General features: G+C 43.7%; 1 protein-coding gene and 1 long non-coding RNA gene across 8 annotated transcripts; one reads left to right on the forward strand and one right to left on the reverse strand.

Annotated features, from left to right (window-relative positions):
- Positions 1-8,186: 8,186 nt before the first annotated feature.
- On the reverse strand, positions 8,187-12,928 carry adcyap1a (adenylate cyclase activating polypeptide 1a). 7 transcript variants are annotated; one of them, XM_057013376.1, is made up of 6 exons: positions 12,508-12,928; positions 12,269-12,370; positions 11,718-11,849; positions 11,129-11,233; positions 10,353-10,487; positions 8,187-9,829 (listed from the first exon to the last, which is right to left on the reverse strand). In XM_057013376.1, the coding sequence occupies exons 2-6, from the start codon at positions 12,364-12,366 to the stop codon at positions 9,670-9,672; spliced, it is 630 nt and encodes a 209-aa protein (XP_056869356.1). In that variant the 5' UTR covers positions 12,367-12,370; positions 12,508-12,928; the 3' UTR covers positions 8,187-9,669. The 7 variants fall into 7 exon arrangements, with proteins under 7 accessions (XP_056869356.1, XP_056869355.1, XP_056869354.1 ...); XM_057013375.1 differs by having other exon boundaries at positions 12,551-12,925; XM_057013374.1 differs by having other exon boundaries at positions 12,269-12,373; positions 12,508-12,921.
- Positions 12,929-15,072: 2,144 nt separating this feature from the next.
- On the forward strand, positions 15,073-15,952 carry LOC130513803 (uncharacterized). Its single transcript, XR_008946835.1, has 2 exons — positions 15,073-15,519; positions 15,719-15,952. It is a non-coding gene; the product is annotated as an uncharacterized LOC130513803 (long non-coding RNA).
- The last annotated feature ends 439 nt before the right edge of the window (positions 15,953-16,391 follow it).

Here is a 16,391-nt window from a genome sequence, read left to right on the forward strand (position 1 = left end):
CCTGTGTTTTCTCCTTTTTTCATGACCAGTTTGCAGCTGCTTTGGGTTCTTTCAGTCCCCCTGGAGTTTCTGGTGCTTTTTCTTTACCTTTTTGTCTTTGGACTTGACTTGCTGTTGCGTTTTCTGAACAAATTCAAGCTTTCTAAATTTAACACGTTTTTTTTTTTTGTGGTGGTGTGTGTGTGTGTGTGTGTGTGTGTGTGTAGGGGGGGGGGAGGGGATCCGGACCTCCGATTGGACATCACTTATCAAAAACTGCTCCTACACTTGTGGAGGACTAATGGTATATTGTGGTTTCAACCTGGTAAATGCGAGGAGCATTAGATGGAAATGTGCTTGGTGCTATTTCTCAGCAATAAATAATTTAAAATGAAACAACACCTAAATACTACAGTTGGACCATCATCTCAATTTTTTGGGAACCCTTTGCTTCTGGTCCTGAAAGTTTCAGAAGAAACTGTCTCTTACACATCAAAACAAAAATTTTGATTTTTTTTTGTTGTTCTTGAGAGAACCTACTTTATGCAACTGTTCTATCTATAAAAAAGTGAAAAGCAGTGAGATGAACGCAAGTACTAAAAACTTAAATCCAACTTTTGGAGCTTTGTCAACATTCACCGATTAAGATGTCATGACTGACTAATAAATTGAGACAGTGATTAAATATGATCTGCACAACAAAGAGACTCGGCATTTAATATTTTTCATATCAATGGAAAGGCTCACGTAAGCTCATCAGAATACAGTGAGGTGATTCAAATGGGCTCTGAGGGGGTTTAGAGCCGCAGCGCTGCCTTATTAAAATGTCAGTGTGCATGAATTTTCCATTGTGCTTGCCTTATGAGCACATTACGGCCATTAAACGAGATCGTGGGATCGTTCACCTTCATTGTTTATTGCCAGGAGACCGGGGCCTTTCATAGACACAAACTTTTTTTAACTTTCAGAAGCAGAACCTGGCAGAACATGCGAGGAGCAACCATGAATCCTTTCATGGCCTCGTTAAATATTTCGCTATTTCCCCGAGTCTTCTCGTGTATCCACGAGGATTCTTGGCAGCCAAACAAACAGGGTTTTTTAAAATTCCTCCAAAATATACTCAAGAGCCGAACGAGACTCCGGCATGGATTAGAGCCGATGTGAGCGGGAGCCGTTCGCTTTGTGGGCGTTGGTCTCCACGGCTGCAGGGGCTCCACGCTCGCGATGCTCATCACAGTGGTGAGCCAGACAGGAGCCATTATTCACCATAAAGCAACGCAGCGCCGGCTGAGAGTAAATTGCAGAGAGAGCCGTGCCCAATTACTTCTCCTAATGGTGAGACAAATCTCATTTGACACTATAACACCCCCATATCGAATAGACTGATAATTAGCAAGTCCTCATTGATACACAACAGAATGGAGGGAAAAGAGGAACATGTGTTGTTGGGGCATCCGCTCAATTAAACATGAAGAAAAGGTGTTTATTGCACTTTTTAGTGGTATATCTTAAATAACAAGCCAGCTCTTTCTCCTCCAGGTGTAGGCTTTGGTTGACCTGATACCCTTGAGGCGTATGAGCTGATGAAATCCAGCAGGGGTGAGAGCGCCGTGCCCTCCCTGTCATTACTGGAGCATCTCTGAGCGCGAATCAAGACGTCTTCCCAGGAACACACCGGCCACAACAAGTGCTATCAGAGGCACGTTCACTCCCCTGATCCCAGTCAATCGCCTCAGCGTCACGATCACGAACGCGGAGTTGATACGTGTCATCAGTTCAGATTCGGGAGGTGGGATTTAAGTTTGGTTTCCTCTTCAGCGCTAATGTCACCATCCAATTTAGACGCTACTATGAAATGTGAGCATTTCAAATAAGTAATATTCAGAACTCTTAAAATGCCCCATAAGGCTCATGTAGCATCATCAACACATTCAGATGAAAAACGTGCGACGTAAGCTGCCATTCCACGTCGGATCAGAACGAGGCCGCTCGAGGAAAACCGCCGGGGCAGCGTGGAGGCATTTAATATCTGTTCCAGCCTCTGTTTACCTGTATTATAGAGGACACGAGCACACGTCCTCCTCCAATGTGTGATCATCAATAAACAGCCCTGCGTGAGACTCTCATCGTGTTGTCATCGGAGCGCTCGGAGATGTCAAGAAACAAACAAATGGCACAATTAAATCGCAAATAGAGTAGCAGGACGCAGAGTACACAGGAAGTAACCAGAGAACGCTGACCTTCCTCACGCTCTCACACGCGGAAGAAAAGCTGGGTTTTATTGAATTTCACCAGCCGCCGGCGGGTCTGGGACAATCAGTCTTTTTTAATAAGCTCGGAGCTTCGAGGTGCGTCTCGCCATCAGGCAATAATGGTGTGTGATTTGGACATAAAGTGTTGTGCGCTTCTCCGCTGTGATAGCTTACCTGCTTTCAGAGGAACAAACAAAGAGCGACACGCATTCTTCGGGCCTTTGTGTTTCAAGGACGCCATCAGTTTTACGAGCAGAACACGACACATTGCATCGGTATATTGTCACTTCTTCTTTTCAGGCGATATGGAGCAATTTGTAGCTTTTCTCATCAGAATTCCATGACGTCTATGCAAATGCATCGCAACTGAAAATGCAAAACACGCGGAAAAACATTTGGGGTTTTTTCATTAAAATGGTAATGACTAATAATTCCAAAATAATCTTAAAAAAGTTTGGGATTGAGACCTGCAGGACGCGTTTGACATCTTTGTATGTAGCCGTACATGTACTTCTTTACCGAGACGGTGATGTTTTACAGCCATCCCTTTTCTTTGTTAACACGGAGGCCCGGCGGCGTTGCCTTTTTAACTGACAAGAAACTTTATTTCAGGAGCAGTCAATGTCTGCTGAGATGAACTGCGGGCAGCTAAAGATAGAGGCTCTATTTTAGTCACTCTCGATATTAAAGATACATATGAAAGAGACGCGGGAGGAGGTGAATGATGGCTAACCCATTCAGAACTCCAATACGAAGCTGCTTTTGTTTCATGTCTGGGGAAGCGTCTTCATCTGTGTCATTCAGGGATTCTAAAATGATAAAGGTTAGTTAGCCCATGATTAGCGCTCAATCTGCTAATTAGCCCACCATGTGAGTAACTAACCTGCTGCACTTCATGGCCATTAACCCGCCGACACTTTGCATAAACCAGTTGCCGTCATTCCGTGTTGTTAAAAACAAGTAGATTTGCATAAAAAAGGCTCTGAAGTCAGCATTGCTGTGGAAATTATGAAGTCAGGGACCCATAGCTTCACACGGTATTTACCTCCTGTAAATACCGTGTGAAGGAGGGAAATTGATATTTACACAGATTTATTGATCTTTATTCTTACAGCTTTTATATTAAAGAAAAGTGTTATTCAACTAAAATGTTCACATGAAAAAAATGTTTGCTAAATATATAAGTGAGTCCAAAAGTCAAATAATCACTACTTGTAAGTAACATCAAAACAGAATATTAGACCTACGGTGGCTTTTCTTGAAGGACTATTGCAAAATATGGTGTTAGGCACATCCCTGTTACTATGGATACCACTTCTTTGAAAAACAAGGTCATCACAGCCAATATTAATTTAAAAACTTGCTTTACTATGTTCTACATTTGTTTGGCAATCATTAGGCTAATCAGCTAGACTTTTTGGATACAATCTGGAACACACACGCTCACACACACACGCTCACACACACACACACACTCACACTCACACACAGAGCACTAATTCAGACCAAATTAATGCTTTGTCCACTTTGCCGTGGTTAGAAAAACATCCAGATCAAGTTGTCTAATCATGCGCACCGGGAAATTCATTCCATCCACCACGCAGATCCTAGTGGGGAAGATATTAGTCATCTAATTTAGAACTACATTTCATCTCGAGTCATATCTAATTAGCTTTCCTATTCATCATCAATTTATTTGTGTGTCATTACCAAGATGTCCACTTAAGAGGTCGAGAAGAATCCGCGAGACCTTATTAGGCGGCTGCTCGCTTTGGCAGGTGGAGAAACTGATGCAGCGATTCTGGATGAAGATGAATAACTGGAACCTTTCATCAAATGTCAGCCCGATATCACTGGTGATGAGTGAGCAGAAAGAAGCAGACAAGCGCAGGATGCGGGGTTTGAGCTTCACGAAAAATCACAAGAGCCAAAGATAGTGCTTAAAAATCTAAAATGAGACCCCCAAAACCGGTAAATCAGACCACCAAATGCCTTCTTCACAATCCAGGAGAATGTGAGTGGCGGGGTGAACGGAAGCCGTCAATCTTTGCTGCATGTTTATTTCAGGTCCATCGCTCCCCTCCCAACATGCCACTAAAGTTTCAAAAATCCAACCTGGTGATCCACCAGGTGTCACATTGGCACATGTCATGCCACAAAAAGAGACAACAGACAGTTCACACCGGAGGTGGGAGGTAACGGCTTCTTAAGTCGATGGCAAATGTGTAAATACTTAATTGCCACATCATCTTTATTAGAGAAATATCAATCCAAATATAACAGATATAATGCCATGTCACTACGGTTTCAGAGGAATAAAGATAAAACTGGCCACAGGGAGAAGGGGTCGCTCTATTCTGGTATTATGTCCTTTATCTTTCCTCCCTGTGTACCTCCTGCAACAACAGAGGACAGGTACCTCCTCAGCAGCACAAGTGAGATGGATTAACTCCACCTCTATCTTTAGCAGCCCAACTGATTTATCGCCGCCATCTCATTGGTGCCGGATGAAGGATGAATGTCTAAATATAAACGCTACCACAACAATATTTCGCAGACCCATTTTATTTTCATTTGTCTCCCCAGACGTCCGAACACAGCAGACGCAGGTGTGACACGCGGAGCAGACAGGTGTGCGACTCCATTGTGTACTTATCTGCCTAATCGTGAAGAGCGGCGGTGACCTCCCGTTGTTGTGGCCCTATGTAGGCGATGATTTCACGAGGCGGCGCTAATGAACGTATCGATGGGGTGACGTCAGCAGAGGCATATTAATGGCAACAGTTCCGGGGTGTGTGTGTGTGTGTGTGTGTGTGAGAGAGAGAGAGAGAGAGAGAGAGAGAGAGAGAGAGAGAGAGAGAGAGAGAGCAGGGCTTTTCACCCCGAGAGGTACCGTCACGCTAATGATGTGAGGGAAATGACATCAGGGGTCAGATGACAACTCAATAATGAGTCCTGCGTTCAGTCTGAATTCAGGTACTTGCTCCTCTACCTGTGGCCTTTGAACCCAAGGTGCTCGTACTGTCTGGGCCTGGAGACCGCTAATTGGGCTCTGATGTACCGAATGGAAGCCACAGAGACGCTGAAGGTGAAGGAGAATGGCCCAAATTGGTTGGGTGTGGGTTAAACAATATGGGAAGTAATTAAATAAGGCACAAATACGACTTAAATGATCCTGTGTGCTGAAGAAAGGAAAGGTCACTGACCAGTGCCACTTCACACTTGACATCACCAGGACGCCATCCATCACAGAGACGGTGAAGCGTCTGGGAAAGGTTCCAACCGCAGCCTGACAGACACGGCAACCATCTGCTCTATCAACCAAGCTGTGGAGGACCGGTGAAGACAGTGGACAAACCGGACCTCCTGGGTCAGTTTAAGCTTTACCAGCACAGCATCAAGTTCTAAAGGTTTATATTTTACCCTTGGCCTTTTACCCTCCCATATATATCCAGGCCTGAATTTATCCCATTCTGCAAATTGCCGTTTTGTCACCTCTACAGACAGTGAAAAAGATTAAACAGGTGGGGCAAAATACTTATTTTAACAGATTCAGTTCTTGAACTTAAATTCAGAAATGGAATGAGACACCATATTTTTATATCTTCTTGCTGCCTGCTCCAGGAGAGCTGCCCGTCTTTAACCTTGTAATAGCCTGATTAATTTCTAGCAGCATCGCTTCTGCTTTAATGAAATCCTTTTGTCTGTCTGCAAATGTCGGCAGATGAAGTGAGGTTTTTTTGTTTTTTTAAATTATCGATCTCAGAGTCCTTTGCTTTTTGCTGTTGAGAATAGAGGTTTTGGAAGAATGACACCAAACACTGATGGATTGTTTCCTGTTCATAATCAATCTAATTTCCGCCTGATATGATGCCGTGTCCTGCATGAAGGCATTTACCTTTAAACTTGTTCAATCTGCTCCTTGGTCTCGTAGAGTCGAGCTTTTATTGAGTTTAATATAACGGTTCCTCTACAGTTTAGCATGTTTGTGCTTTGATGTTCCTCAAAGAATTGTATCAGAGATGCTGGCATGTTGGCGCTAAACAATATTTACATCCACTAATATTCAGTGTTTCCTCAGCGTGTAAACAACGGTTCTGCTCGAGCTGAACTTTTGCACCGTGCCTTGATCCGTCCGGGGGGGCCCCGATGAAAAGGGCTTCATGTAGATTCCCGCTCTGGAAAGCTGTCACTCTCACGGCCCCCAGAGGAGCGGGGAGGGAGATCCGAAGCTCCGACTGATGGGTGGGCTGGGAACGCGCTAGTGAGACTGTCTGAGTGTCGCCAATGGCAAAATCGATTCTAGAGACAGTTTCTGGTGAACGATGCATTTTTACTTGGGTCTATTTGCTGTTTGATGAAATTGTTTGTGCCGTGTTACGCAAACACAGCTTGGGGAATGGAAAATGTAAATCAGCACACGTTGTCCTTTCGTGTCGGTGCAGTTTTGTGGATTTCTTTTATCCTTTGTTCTCCATCCATCAGGCCCTCCCTGCAAATTGCCGCTGCAGCCTGTAGAAGCCGACATATCTGCGACTAAAGCCATCGGATTGAAATATATCCCGAGTGATCTTTAGGTGCCCAGGAAGGCCGCTGATGCCCCATCCAATGGCAACGCGTCCTCCAGGGAGTGGTCTCCCAGCAACACTGGCTGATTGGGTTAGCAGGGTTAAAAAGGGGTCTGGCACAGGACGGAGGAATCGGATAACTCCCATTGATCATCTTCCCTCTGAGAGAGCCTGGGCCGCAAAAATCAAAGCTCTGCCATCATGTCTGAGACACAGGAGTGGGCCGCGGAGAAACACGGCGGGCTTTGTGCCGTTTAACGTCCCACGCCGCGTGTCACGGCGTAATGCCGAGAGCTCTCGCAGTCGTGAGCGATGTGATTGTAATTGAAGAACTGTCTGGTGGGATGAGAACAGCGGTGATCTATTAGCAGAGTCGGGGATCTATTTAAGGCCATTAGCTGTAATTTGGATCTACACTGATGTATAAAAATAGTCCCACATGAGGAGAGATGGTACTGTGGTGTTTGCCGTAACATGTGAAAAAATGTCATTTTGCAAACGCTTTTCTTGACTTTCGGCTCATTTTTGATGTCATAGACAGTTGTAGGTAGCATTAGCATTATGTGCTGCTAGTGTTTTGTTTATCTTTCCACCTCAGTAAAATAGTCTTGATAGAGGTTTAAAATAATACTTTTTCTATATTCTAGCACAGCTAGCATCAGTGTAAAGCTAGCATTTAACACACAATAGCAATTAGTTTAGCTTAATCATGCAAATAAAGGAAATAGGGAAGAAGTAAGCTAAGTAGCGTGTTTTTCATGTGCGTGTTCATTTGTGTTTCATTGGGTCTATTTTTAAACCATCAGGGGTCTTTTTCAAGGTGGATGACTGATGAGGTGCAAAAATCAACCCACGCTGAACAACTTGTCATAACCGTTTCAATATAAACTGGCTTTCCACCGATTTTAACCGCATTGTTTTATGTTCAGGTCGCCATCATTGGGCAGATACGTGATATCATTGCCGCTCGTGTTTAGTTAAAACCGGTCCATGCCGGTTCCTTTGTTGTCTTTGGCAAGTGTGAGGGTGCTGAGCTCATCCGAATGTTCCTCCAGTGCTGCAGGCCTTTGATGGCTACTGCCGAAGTCCCGGAGAGGTGTAAAGTGCAGCGAGGCAGTGTGCGCTGATCTCTCCCACGTCTCTTTACTAACGCCACCCTGAGAGGAGGCAGACACGCGGCCAACTGGTGTCACTGTTCCTCAGCCAGATCCTCCACGGAAATGTAGCAGAGACTCGCTGCTCTTCCTGGTTTCAAAAAACCTTCACAGGCACCTCAGTTTTTATCCTTTCAGAATCGATCTGGTTCCTTCTCTTGATCCTCTCGTCATCTTAGGGCAGGATCTGCGTCACCATGGTGATATTGGCTTCAAAGATTAGACGAAATGTGTGTTGTTTACAAAAATTTATTCATACAAATCTTACAACACTTTTTTTTTTTAATCATTTATTGACTTGACCCTTGAAGATCACCATTTTGAAGTAATATTCACTTTCTACACAATAAATATATATATCTTTTTTAGCTTAGTTCATTTTTGTAAGGCTATTGGCGCTTTCGGTATCGTACATACGTTTCACGGAGGGTGGGAAACCCCGACTGCCCTCGTTTTTCACAAAAACAAGTCTAGCGCTCTAAAAAACAAAGTGCAACACAAAGCAGGGTAATCTACGATGGATGCTAGCAAATGCCACAAAAGGAAAGAAGACAGGAACAGAAGTGTGGAATGTACGCTGATGGTGTGCAGCATTGTAGGGCCACTAGAGAGCCATCTGTGAATTCATGGCGATTTTTTTTTTTTGTTTTGTTTCGATTCAAGGCACCACAGCCGCAAACCGCTTCCTGCGTCACAAAGCCTGGAGGAGAGTGCAAAATTAACGGAAAAAGGTTGATACAGTAATCACAGGATCAAATCAAGACCGTCCTCCTAGCTTTGAAGCTGATATGCTATTTTTCCCCTCATCAGGGGGGCAGTAAAATCCACCCGTTTGTCTTTAGTTCTACCTTTCCTCCCTCCTTCTACTGGTGTTGCGTCCCTGCCTTTCATCATCCTTCATAATTCTACTGGAAAATCACGGCTGTTTCTTCAGATACAATACAAACAAAAAGGTCCCGTATGGGATAAAGCATGACATTAAACTAGAATATCCTCGCTAGCTGTCAAGTACATTGGAAAAAAAAAAAGTTTGACATGTAGAAACGTCAGAGAGGAACAGAAACACCAAGCAACATCCAGGAGATGACACACGTTGGCAGTCAAGTCAGAAAGCAAGCAAACCCATCCAGTTGGAGTCGTCTGCACGGACGCAGTGGCTAGTGCAATTACTTTAATCATGCAATCTACTGCAGTTTTTTTTTTTTTTTTTTTTATACATCAGTTCACATGACAGAAAAAGGAAGCACAATAGACCCAGAAGTTGAAGAGAACACAAGAATTCAATCGGCCTCGCTCATAAAGAACAATCAATGGAGGGTTTCTTCCATGCAACAAGTATCATTTCTTGGTTTTTTTATGCAAAGGTTCTGATACTTATTATATGGGCTGGAGAGACATGATAAAACCATCAGGAGAGAAACACAAGATCAGCACTTTACATGAGTCTGAAGGTATGGAAGGAGAAGGACACCAACCGCCTCAGATGTGCCCGGCGTCATCTCAGATTAGGAATGTTGAAAAGATCCAATAAACTTTAAAGATTGCCTAATTCAGCAGGGATTCATGCTGCCGCGTTGTTGGAATGAAAACAATCCGAGCGACAGGAGCACAAATGAGGCACGAGAGGGAGAGTTCACGTGTTCGGAGCAGGATCACAGAAGAGTTAAAGGCCTGAAGAGAAAGGGAGGAGGGGAGGCGGGAACGCCTCGCCCCTCCTCACGAGGACTCGGCGTCAGGAACGAGCCTGAAACTCACCGGGAATTTCGGATAGAACCGTTTCAGCCAGTCTCCCAAGAACGCCTCAAACTCATCCCCGTCCGGGAGGGCGTCAATGTCTATGTCTTGTAGGATTTGGTGTAAAACTACGTCTTCAAGGCTGTTGTGAATAGAGACAACTAAACTCTTAACGTCACTTTACAAAAAGCAGCATTCAGCACATTGATTGTCTTTTAAACTATTTATTTCTCCTCACAATCGTTTCCCTTCACTGGATGTTTAAAAGACAGGGGCTGTTGGGGCATTCTGGGAACAACTGTCTCCCCTCTATAAATCAGTCCTAACAAAAATAAATCAATGAATACATAAATAGAGGCTATTTCTCTCTCTCTCTTTTTAGAATGAACAAAAATTGGTCCACAGAGTAGATATGTGTGTCCTTAAGTGCTTTAAGTACAAAATAAAAAGCATTATTATTATCAAAATACTCATTTTAATGGCTTACTTCATACATAAATACATGTTTGGGAGCAAAAAAGAAAAACCCACTGATTGTTGATCTCAGAATGACTTCATCTGGGGTGGCACACATAAGTTTTTTATGTTTTGTTTTTCACTATAGGAGGGGGAGATGCTACAAGTACGCCATCCGACGTCCTTTGTTCCTAATTCTCTGTCTATACCTTTTCCCAAGGACCGCCGCCAGGTACTTCTTGACCGCCATTTGCTTTCGGTAGCGGCTGTAGCTGTCTGTAAAGATCCCGTCTGAGTGTCGCTTGGAGAGGGGCTCCGAGCTGTCCTCCAGGGTATTCCCACCGCTGTGTGAGAGACAAACAGGAGGGACATGCGGGGTTGATGCAAAGAGGTCTGGACACTTGAGTTTATGCTCATCTCAGAGGGAGAATGATGCCTAAATGCAGCACAATTGGGATAAGGGAGGGGAAATATTCCATCAATTATCTCCCGATAAGGCAGGCAGCCTTTATCATCCTATTTCTGCATAATGATGTTGCAAATGTCAAATATATAAGCTATTTTGTTAACCTTTAGCCCCTCCCAGGACATCTATTTTCACCCCCCTGCTTTAGTAAATGCTCCCGCACACCTCCACCCACATTTCCCCGGGAATCACTGACGCTCATAAATTATTCATGTTGAAATAAATTTAAGTCATTGCGGGATAATTCTTCCCTCTCCGCCTTAACGACGCATCGGCGAGCTCAGAAAATGACACTTCCCAAATCAATCAAGTGCCCATTTGTGCACTCATGGCGGTCTTATAGCATCAATAAAGGCTGATTCAGACGGCGCCCAGAGGCAAGCCGGGAAAGATGATGGGACCACAGACACACAATGCGTAAAACAGCGTGACTTATGTGCATTTAAATGACTAATCACGGGGAGCCAGACGCACACCAACACACAAAAGAAAAGATGACAACCAAGAAGATGCTCTTACCCTACACGTTTTGCCATCAGAGAATGCAGATATTTCCTGGCTGATAACTGACCCAGCGCCTTCCTGTAGGCTTTATTAAACATGCCGTCTGCGTGTCTTTCCGTTCTGGGATGACAGACAGCCACACGGTAAAAAAATAAAATAAAATAAAATAAAATAAAATAAAATCAACACACACCCAGCGCAAGAAAAGGCAACAGTTTTAAATGTTATAGCAGGTCGGAGGAAGGCGTGATTCAGGGCCTCTGGAGTTGGAAGTATAGCTGTCACCTGAATGCGTCACGACATTTAAGGTGTTTAAAGGCAAATTTGAAGCCTCACCTCATTGATTTTCTTTGGAAATTTGCGTCATTTCTATATTTAATTCCGCTTCCCCGTGAATCGAATGGTTCAATACATAAAGTAGGTGAAATCCCAAATTATAATTTAAGAAAAAAAAAGAATGGTGTTTCAAATTGCCACAGTGACTCACACAAAAACGAAGAACAGACAGAGCAGGACTACAGCGATGAGAGATGTTCGACACGGACGTCGAGGAGGCATCGTTTGGAAAAAAGAAAAGAAACAAAGAGAGAGAAATGATAGTCACCTTTTCTCTGGTGCGTAATAGAAGGAGTAGAGGTCGTCAGCGACAGACGGAGGACTCCTCACTTCCATGTCTCTGTCATAATCCAGAGACTGTAGGGAATTCCCACCGTCATCATAAACTTCACTGTCGAGTCTGGAAATAATTAGAAACACCCTTATATACATTATCTGAACAAAGAAGAACACCACCAAACTAAATGCTCTGAATATCATATGGGAACACAAACAGCTGTCCGAACTATGAGAAATATCCACTTAATGATTAAATCTGATAAATTATTGGATTAATGACCGCAGGACGGGCTGGAACACTGGCACGGCAGCCTGAATCACATTACATCCGTTCTCTGGTGAATGTTTCTGTGCGTGAAGCTCTATACGGATTGTCTGCCAGATGCTGTTATCCGGTAATCCAACAGGCTACTTTACGCGCAGAAACAGCCCACATCGGAGGAGCAGACACGCAGCGGCAATAACGCACAACGTCCCCCTACAGGGGAGACATTCTCGACCTCAGAGGTGACAGTGGACGTCAGATAAAGGTATACGTACCTAACACTGGGAAAGCTAAGCCCCACAGGTGAGCAGATGACGCTGTAGTGCATTATGACCCCACAGATGAGGAAAGCTAAAGTCGCTTTACTAGACATTGTGCTGCTGCAACAGAAAAAAAAGCAGCAATCAGTGAATGAGCAGGTAGATTTCAGATATTCTCCGATGCCATCTGTAATATCTGATCACTTTCACGTCCCACAAATGAGTTACTGGAAGAAAAAGATCACAAAACTTACTTTCTTCACCACTTTTGCGATGCGTAAAAGAGACGCGTCTTACCAGTGGAGAGCTCCGACGCGCTGAAGACTTGAACTGGGAGAGTGAGATAGGATCTCTATCTCAGTCCCTCGCGTCACACACACTCTGTCTCTTTCTCTCCTCTTCTTCAGAAAGCCTTCCTCGGTCTCTTTGTGCTGGTTCCGCAGTCCTCTGTGCGTCCGCAGCTCACTTCTCGGCAAGGTCTACCTGCACTCGCTCATGGACGGGGCGAGGAGCTCCAAACATACATCTGCGGAGAACTTTCCTGCCTCCCAGGAACTTAAATCCCCTTGGTTTTTTATTCATGATTCCGAAAGGCATGCCTTATTGCATGGCACGCAGGATGTTGGGTGGGGCGGGGGTGGAGAGAGGTGGGCGCCTGCGTCATCACCCTCCCCAACAAACACACGCGCACGCACGCACACCCTGTGTCCCATTGGAGTCCTTTTTCCGTCAATGAGATGCCCCGAGACAAGTCATTTCCTAAAAAAAAAAAAAAAAAAAAAATTTCTCTTGAATTCAAACATGACTATTAATTAAACGATGATTTAAAGTCAAAACGACGTCACGGCTTTGACAGGATCACGTGGTCGGTGAAGCCTCAGCAGGGTGCCGGGGGAGCTGTCCGGTGCTGAAACACGCCTGACAGCCTCCCCTCCACAGACGAGCATCAAAGAGAGGCTCTCGGGAGGCTGCCTTAATTTAGCAACATATATTTTTAGTTATTTTTCATCTTTACACCTCCTGTGAGAGGCCACGCAACCAAATATGGTTATGTCTGATTCCAAGCAGCTGTGACGTGAAATCTGACGTATAGGTATATTTTTGAATTTATCTATTTTTTTAAAAGAAAAAAAAACATGAATCAATTTGAACACACGTAATGCTACTTATACCTTCTATTACACGGTGTGTGTGCTCAGTCCCCATGTTCAGGTCAGAGGTCAAACCCACATCAGCTTGATTTCTGACTGATCCACAACACAAAACCACAAAAGAAGGATGGAGTGATGGGAAACATACAACAAACATAAATAATGTGGCCATACTTTACAGTAATGATGAAGAGGAAATCTTTGCTGTGGGTATTACGGAATGTTAATGCACAAGTAAATTATTTATACCGATGCATCAAATTACTGTGTGGCAAGATTTCTCTTGTTGCTAAGGGAGATGTAGTTTTCTCTAAAAGAAGAAGAGACATTCGTGTTTAAATTCAAAATATGCAACATTAAAGAGAACACATATCCATATATTGTGCAGTTTATATTTGCCTAATTAAATTATCAGTATATGTTTGAATTGAAAAAAACAGATAGTTTTCCCGCTGTTCTGTTTTCTTTTTTTTGTCAAACCTGAAAATTCTGTCACCAGAGACGATGAAATGATAAAACCTGGAGTTTTAATCTTCACCAGTTATACATTTGTGCAATCTGTGTGTGAATTATTTGGCTTTATTTGAAGGCACAGCTCAGAGTTGCTCTGTGAACTGCATCGCCAGTATATTTTCTTTTGGAAGGACTCTCTGTTGCCCCTTTGAGTGCAACTGACAGCAGCAGAAAATGGCTCAGCTCCTGTCAGAGCTTCCAGTGGCCTCACCTCTGTATCCTCTAAAGAAGCAAGTATTTAAGGATTTGTTCCCGACTGCCTTTATCAGCAGGACTCCAAAATTGAAAAGAAAAGAAATGATGGCGTTAAGCAGGCAGTACCCTGAGAGAACACTGCCCCCAAGTGGTCAATATGAGCCAATGCACCAGGCTGTCACAGAACCAATCGGAACAGTATTTGTGACTGTTTTTTGACCCATCAACCAGTTTAAATAACTTTTAAAAAAAGACAGAAAGAAAACAAAATAGTAACTTTTGAAAGCATTTAAAACCGGCGCGATGAAAAGGTGACATTTTTATTTGCGTAGTTTTATTTATAGTAATGAGTATATGATGATCCGCACAATAATATATCATTGTGGATTAGAATTTTAGACATTAAATACGACGAACCAAACTCTCTCTACAGTAACACATCAAAAGAACTGTAATATTCATCCAAAACGTGGTGAAATTAGAGTTTAAATCAAGTTACACTGAACCACATTAACATAATTGCAGTGGATGAAGAACTTCACCAGGTTCTCCCCGTATCTAAGTGGAAATTAATTACTGTTAACCATCATAATATAATCATCCACGTCTTGTATGGAAATGAGTCAGCAATCACAGTCTAATTAAGCAAAAGGCCTTAACGACGGGTAAAAAAACAACATATTTGAGCTGGGCATCATCCTGTTAATCGCCTAATTACATGTGCCGAGCTGTGCAGATAAGATGATTTATCCAGTAATCAGCTGTTGCTTGACTCACCCTGAGTGTCTTCCTGCAATAATCTGCGTGGAATATTAATAAACCTGCAGCAACCACCTCCTGCTGCGGGTTTATTGAAATGATTGCTGAGTTCCTGCTCACACTTTTTGTTCTGACGATAAGGCTTTTTAATTAAAGTGATTTGCCTGTTTTACAGGCGTGAAAACATCCGGTTAAAGCGAATGTGCTTCCATTTGTTTGTGTTCAATGTAAACAGTTGGATGCTGTGAATAATCGCATCAAGGTGTGATTCACCTTTATCTCACCGGTGACAGGTGAGGAGCATGTGACTCAGGCTTTACTGCTCTGTGTCTATATATGGTGGTGCACCTTCCGGTGTTGACACGTCATTTTATTGGATTTCCAGCCCGTGGTGACTGGAGTGTTTTAATGGCGTCAGTGGGTCGCGTTGCCCCAGCCGGAACCCCTCACGGAGTGGGGGCGCCACCAAACACAGTCGGCACGGACTACCTCGCGTACTGGACCCACTGCTGCTTTGGCTCGGTCCTTTGGTTCGGGATTCTCTCTCCCTCTCCCCTCGCTCCACTTTGCTCGGAGAAACGGCGCTGAGACGTGGTGGTGCCGCCGAGGCGACCACGGAGCTTTTGCCTAAATTTTAGACTCTTAACAGTGTGTAAATTGTATCAATTTATATTTACTTTTTTTTAGGTTTTGTTGCTTTTCGTGTCTTGGTTGACGTTGTGTTCTTTTAGACGACCTGGTCACCATTTATTTGCCTGTCTGTGTGAGGTGTGTGTGTGCGTGTGCGCTCGTCGCGTCTGATTGTTTATCATTGTAAATTTAATTGTTCTCTTTTCTTTGTGGACAGGTGCTGCGGGCCACGGCGGGGACCCAACCCCTGGTGGAGGGCGTTTTTATCACACCTCTCGTGTGTAGTTTTGTTTGTAGTAGCACGGGTGTTTTTAGTTTGTTTATCTCCCCTAATTGAGTTTCACCTGCCGATGTGGCCCCAGCCCTGTCCATCCCTTTTGTTTGACTTTTGTACAGCCGAGTTATTTTTTGTTGTATTGGATTTAATAAAATTGTAGTGCATAACCCTCAATCCTGTCTCTGCCTCTGGAATAGAACCTTATCTGCGCGTGCCTGTTCTCCGGTTAATTCCTGGGGTGAAACTCCCCAGGTGGCGTTGTCGTTAACCGTTCCACCTCTCTCCACCCCGCCACATTAACAAGATGGAAATGACATCGAAATTGTGTCAAAGCATCTTATGAGGTTCAACAAGACACGGCAAGCTTTGTTCTCTGCAATCTACCACCAGAAGGTGAAGACATCGAGGATCGATGGGGCCCATATGAAGGAAACAATCTTGCTTTAAATATATCTGGTTTCGTTCACAAATTGTATTCTATCTTAAGACATTTTTACGACTTTCGGGAGAAAAAAGGAACGACTGAAATGTATCCCTAAAGTGATGTGAAAAGAAATAAAAAGTTTGAAATTGCTTCAAAAACAATCAAGACTTTAGAAAATAAGATGGATAA

Source organism: Takifugu flavidus, chromosome 17, assembly GCF_003711565.1.
Source record: "Takifugu flavidus isolate HTHZ2018 chromosome 17, ASM371156v2, whole genome shotgun sequence".
In the NCBI taxonomy this organism is placed as follows: Eukaryota; Metazoa; Chordata; class Actinopteri; order Tetraodontiformes; family Tetraodontidae; genus Takifugu; species Takifugu flavidus.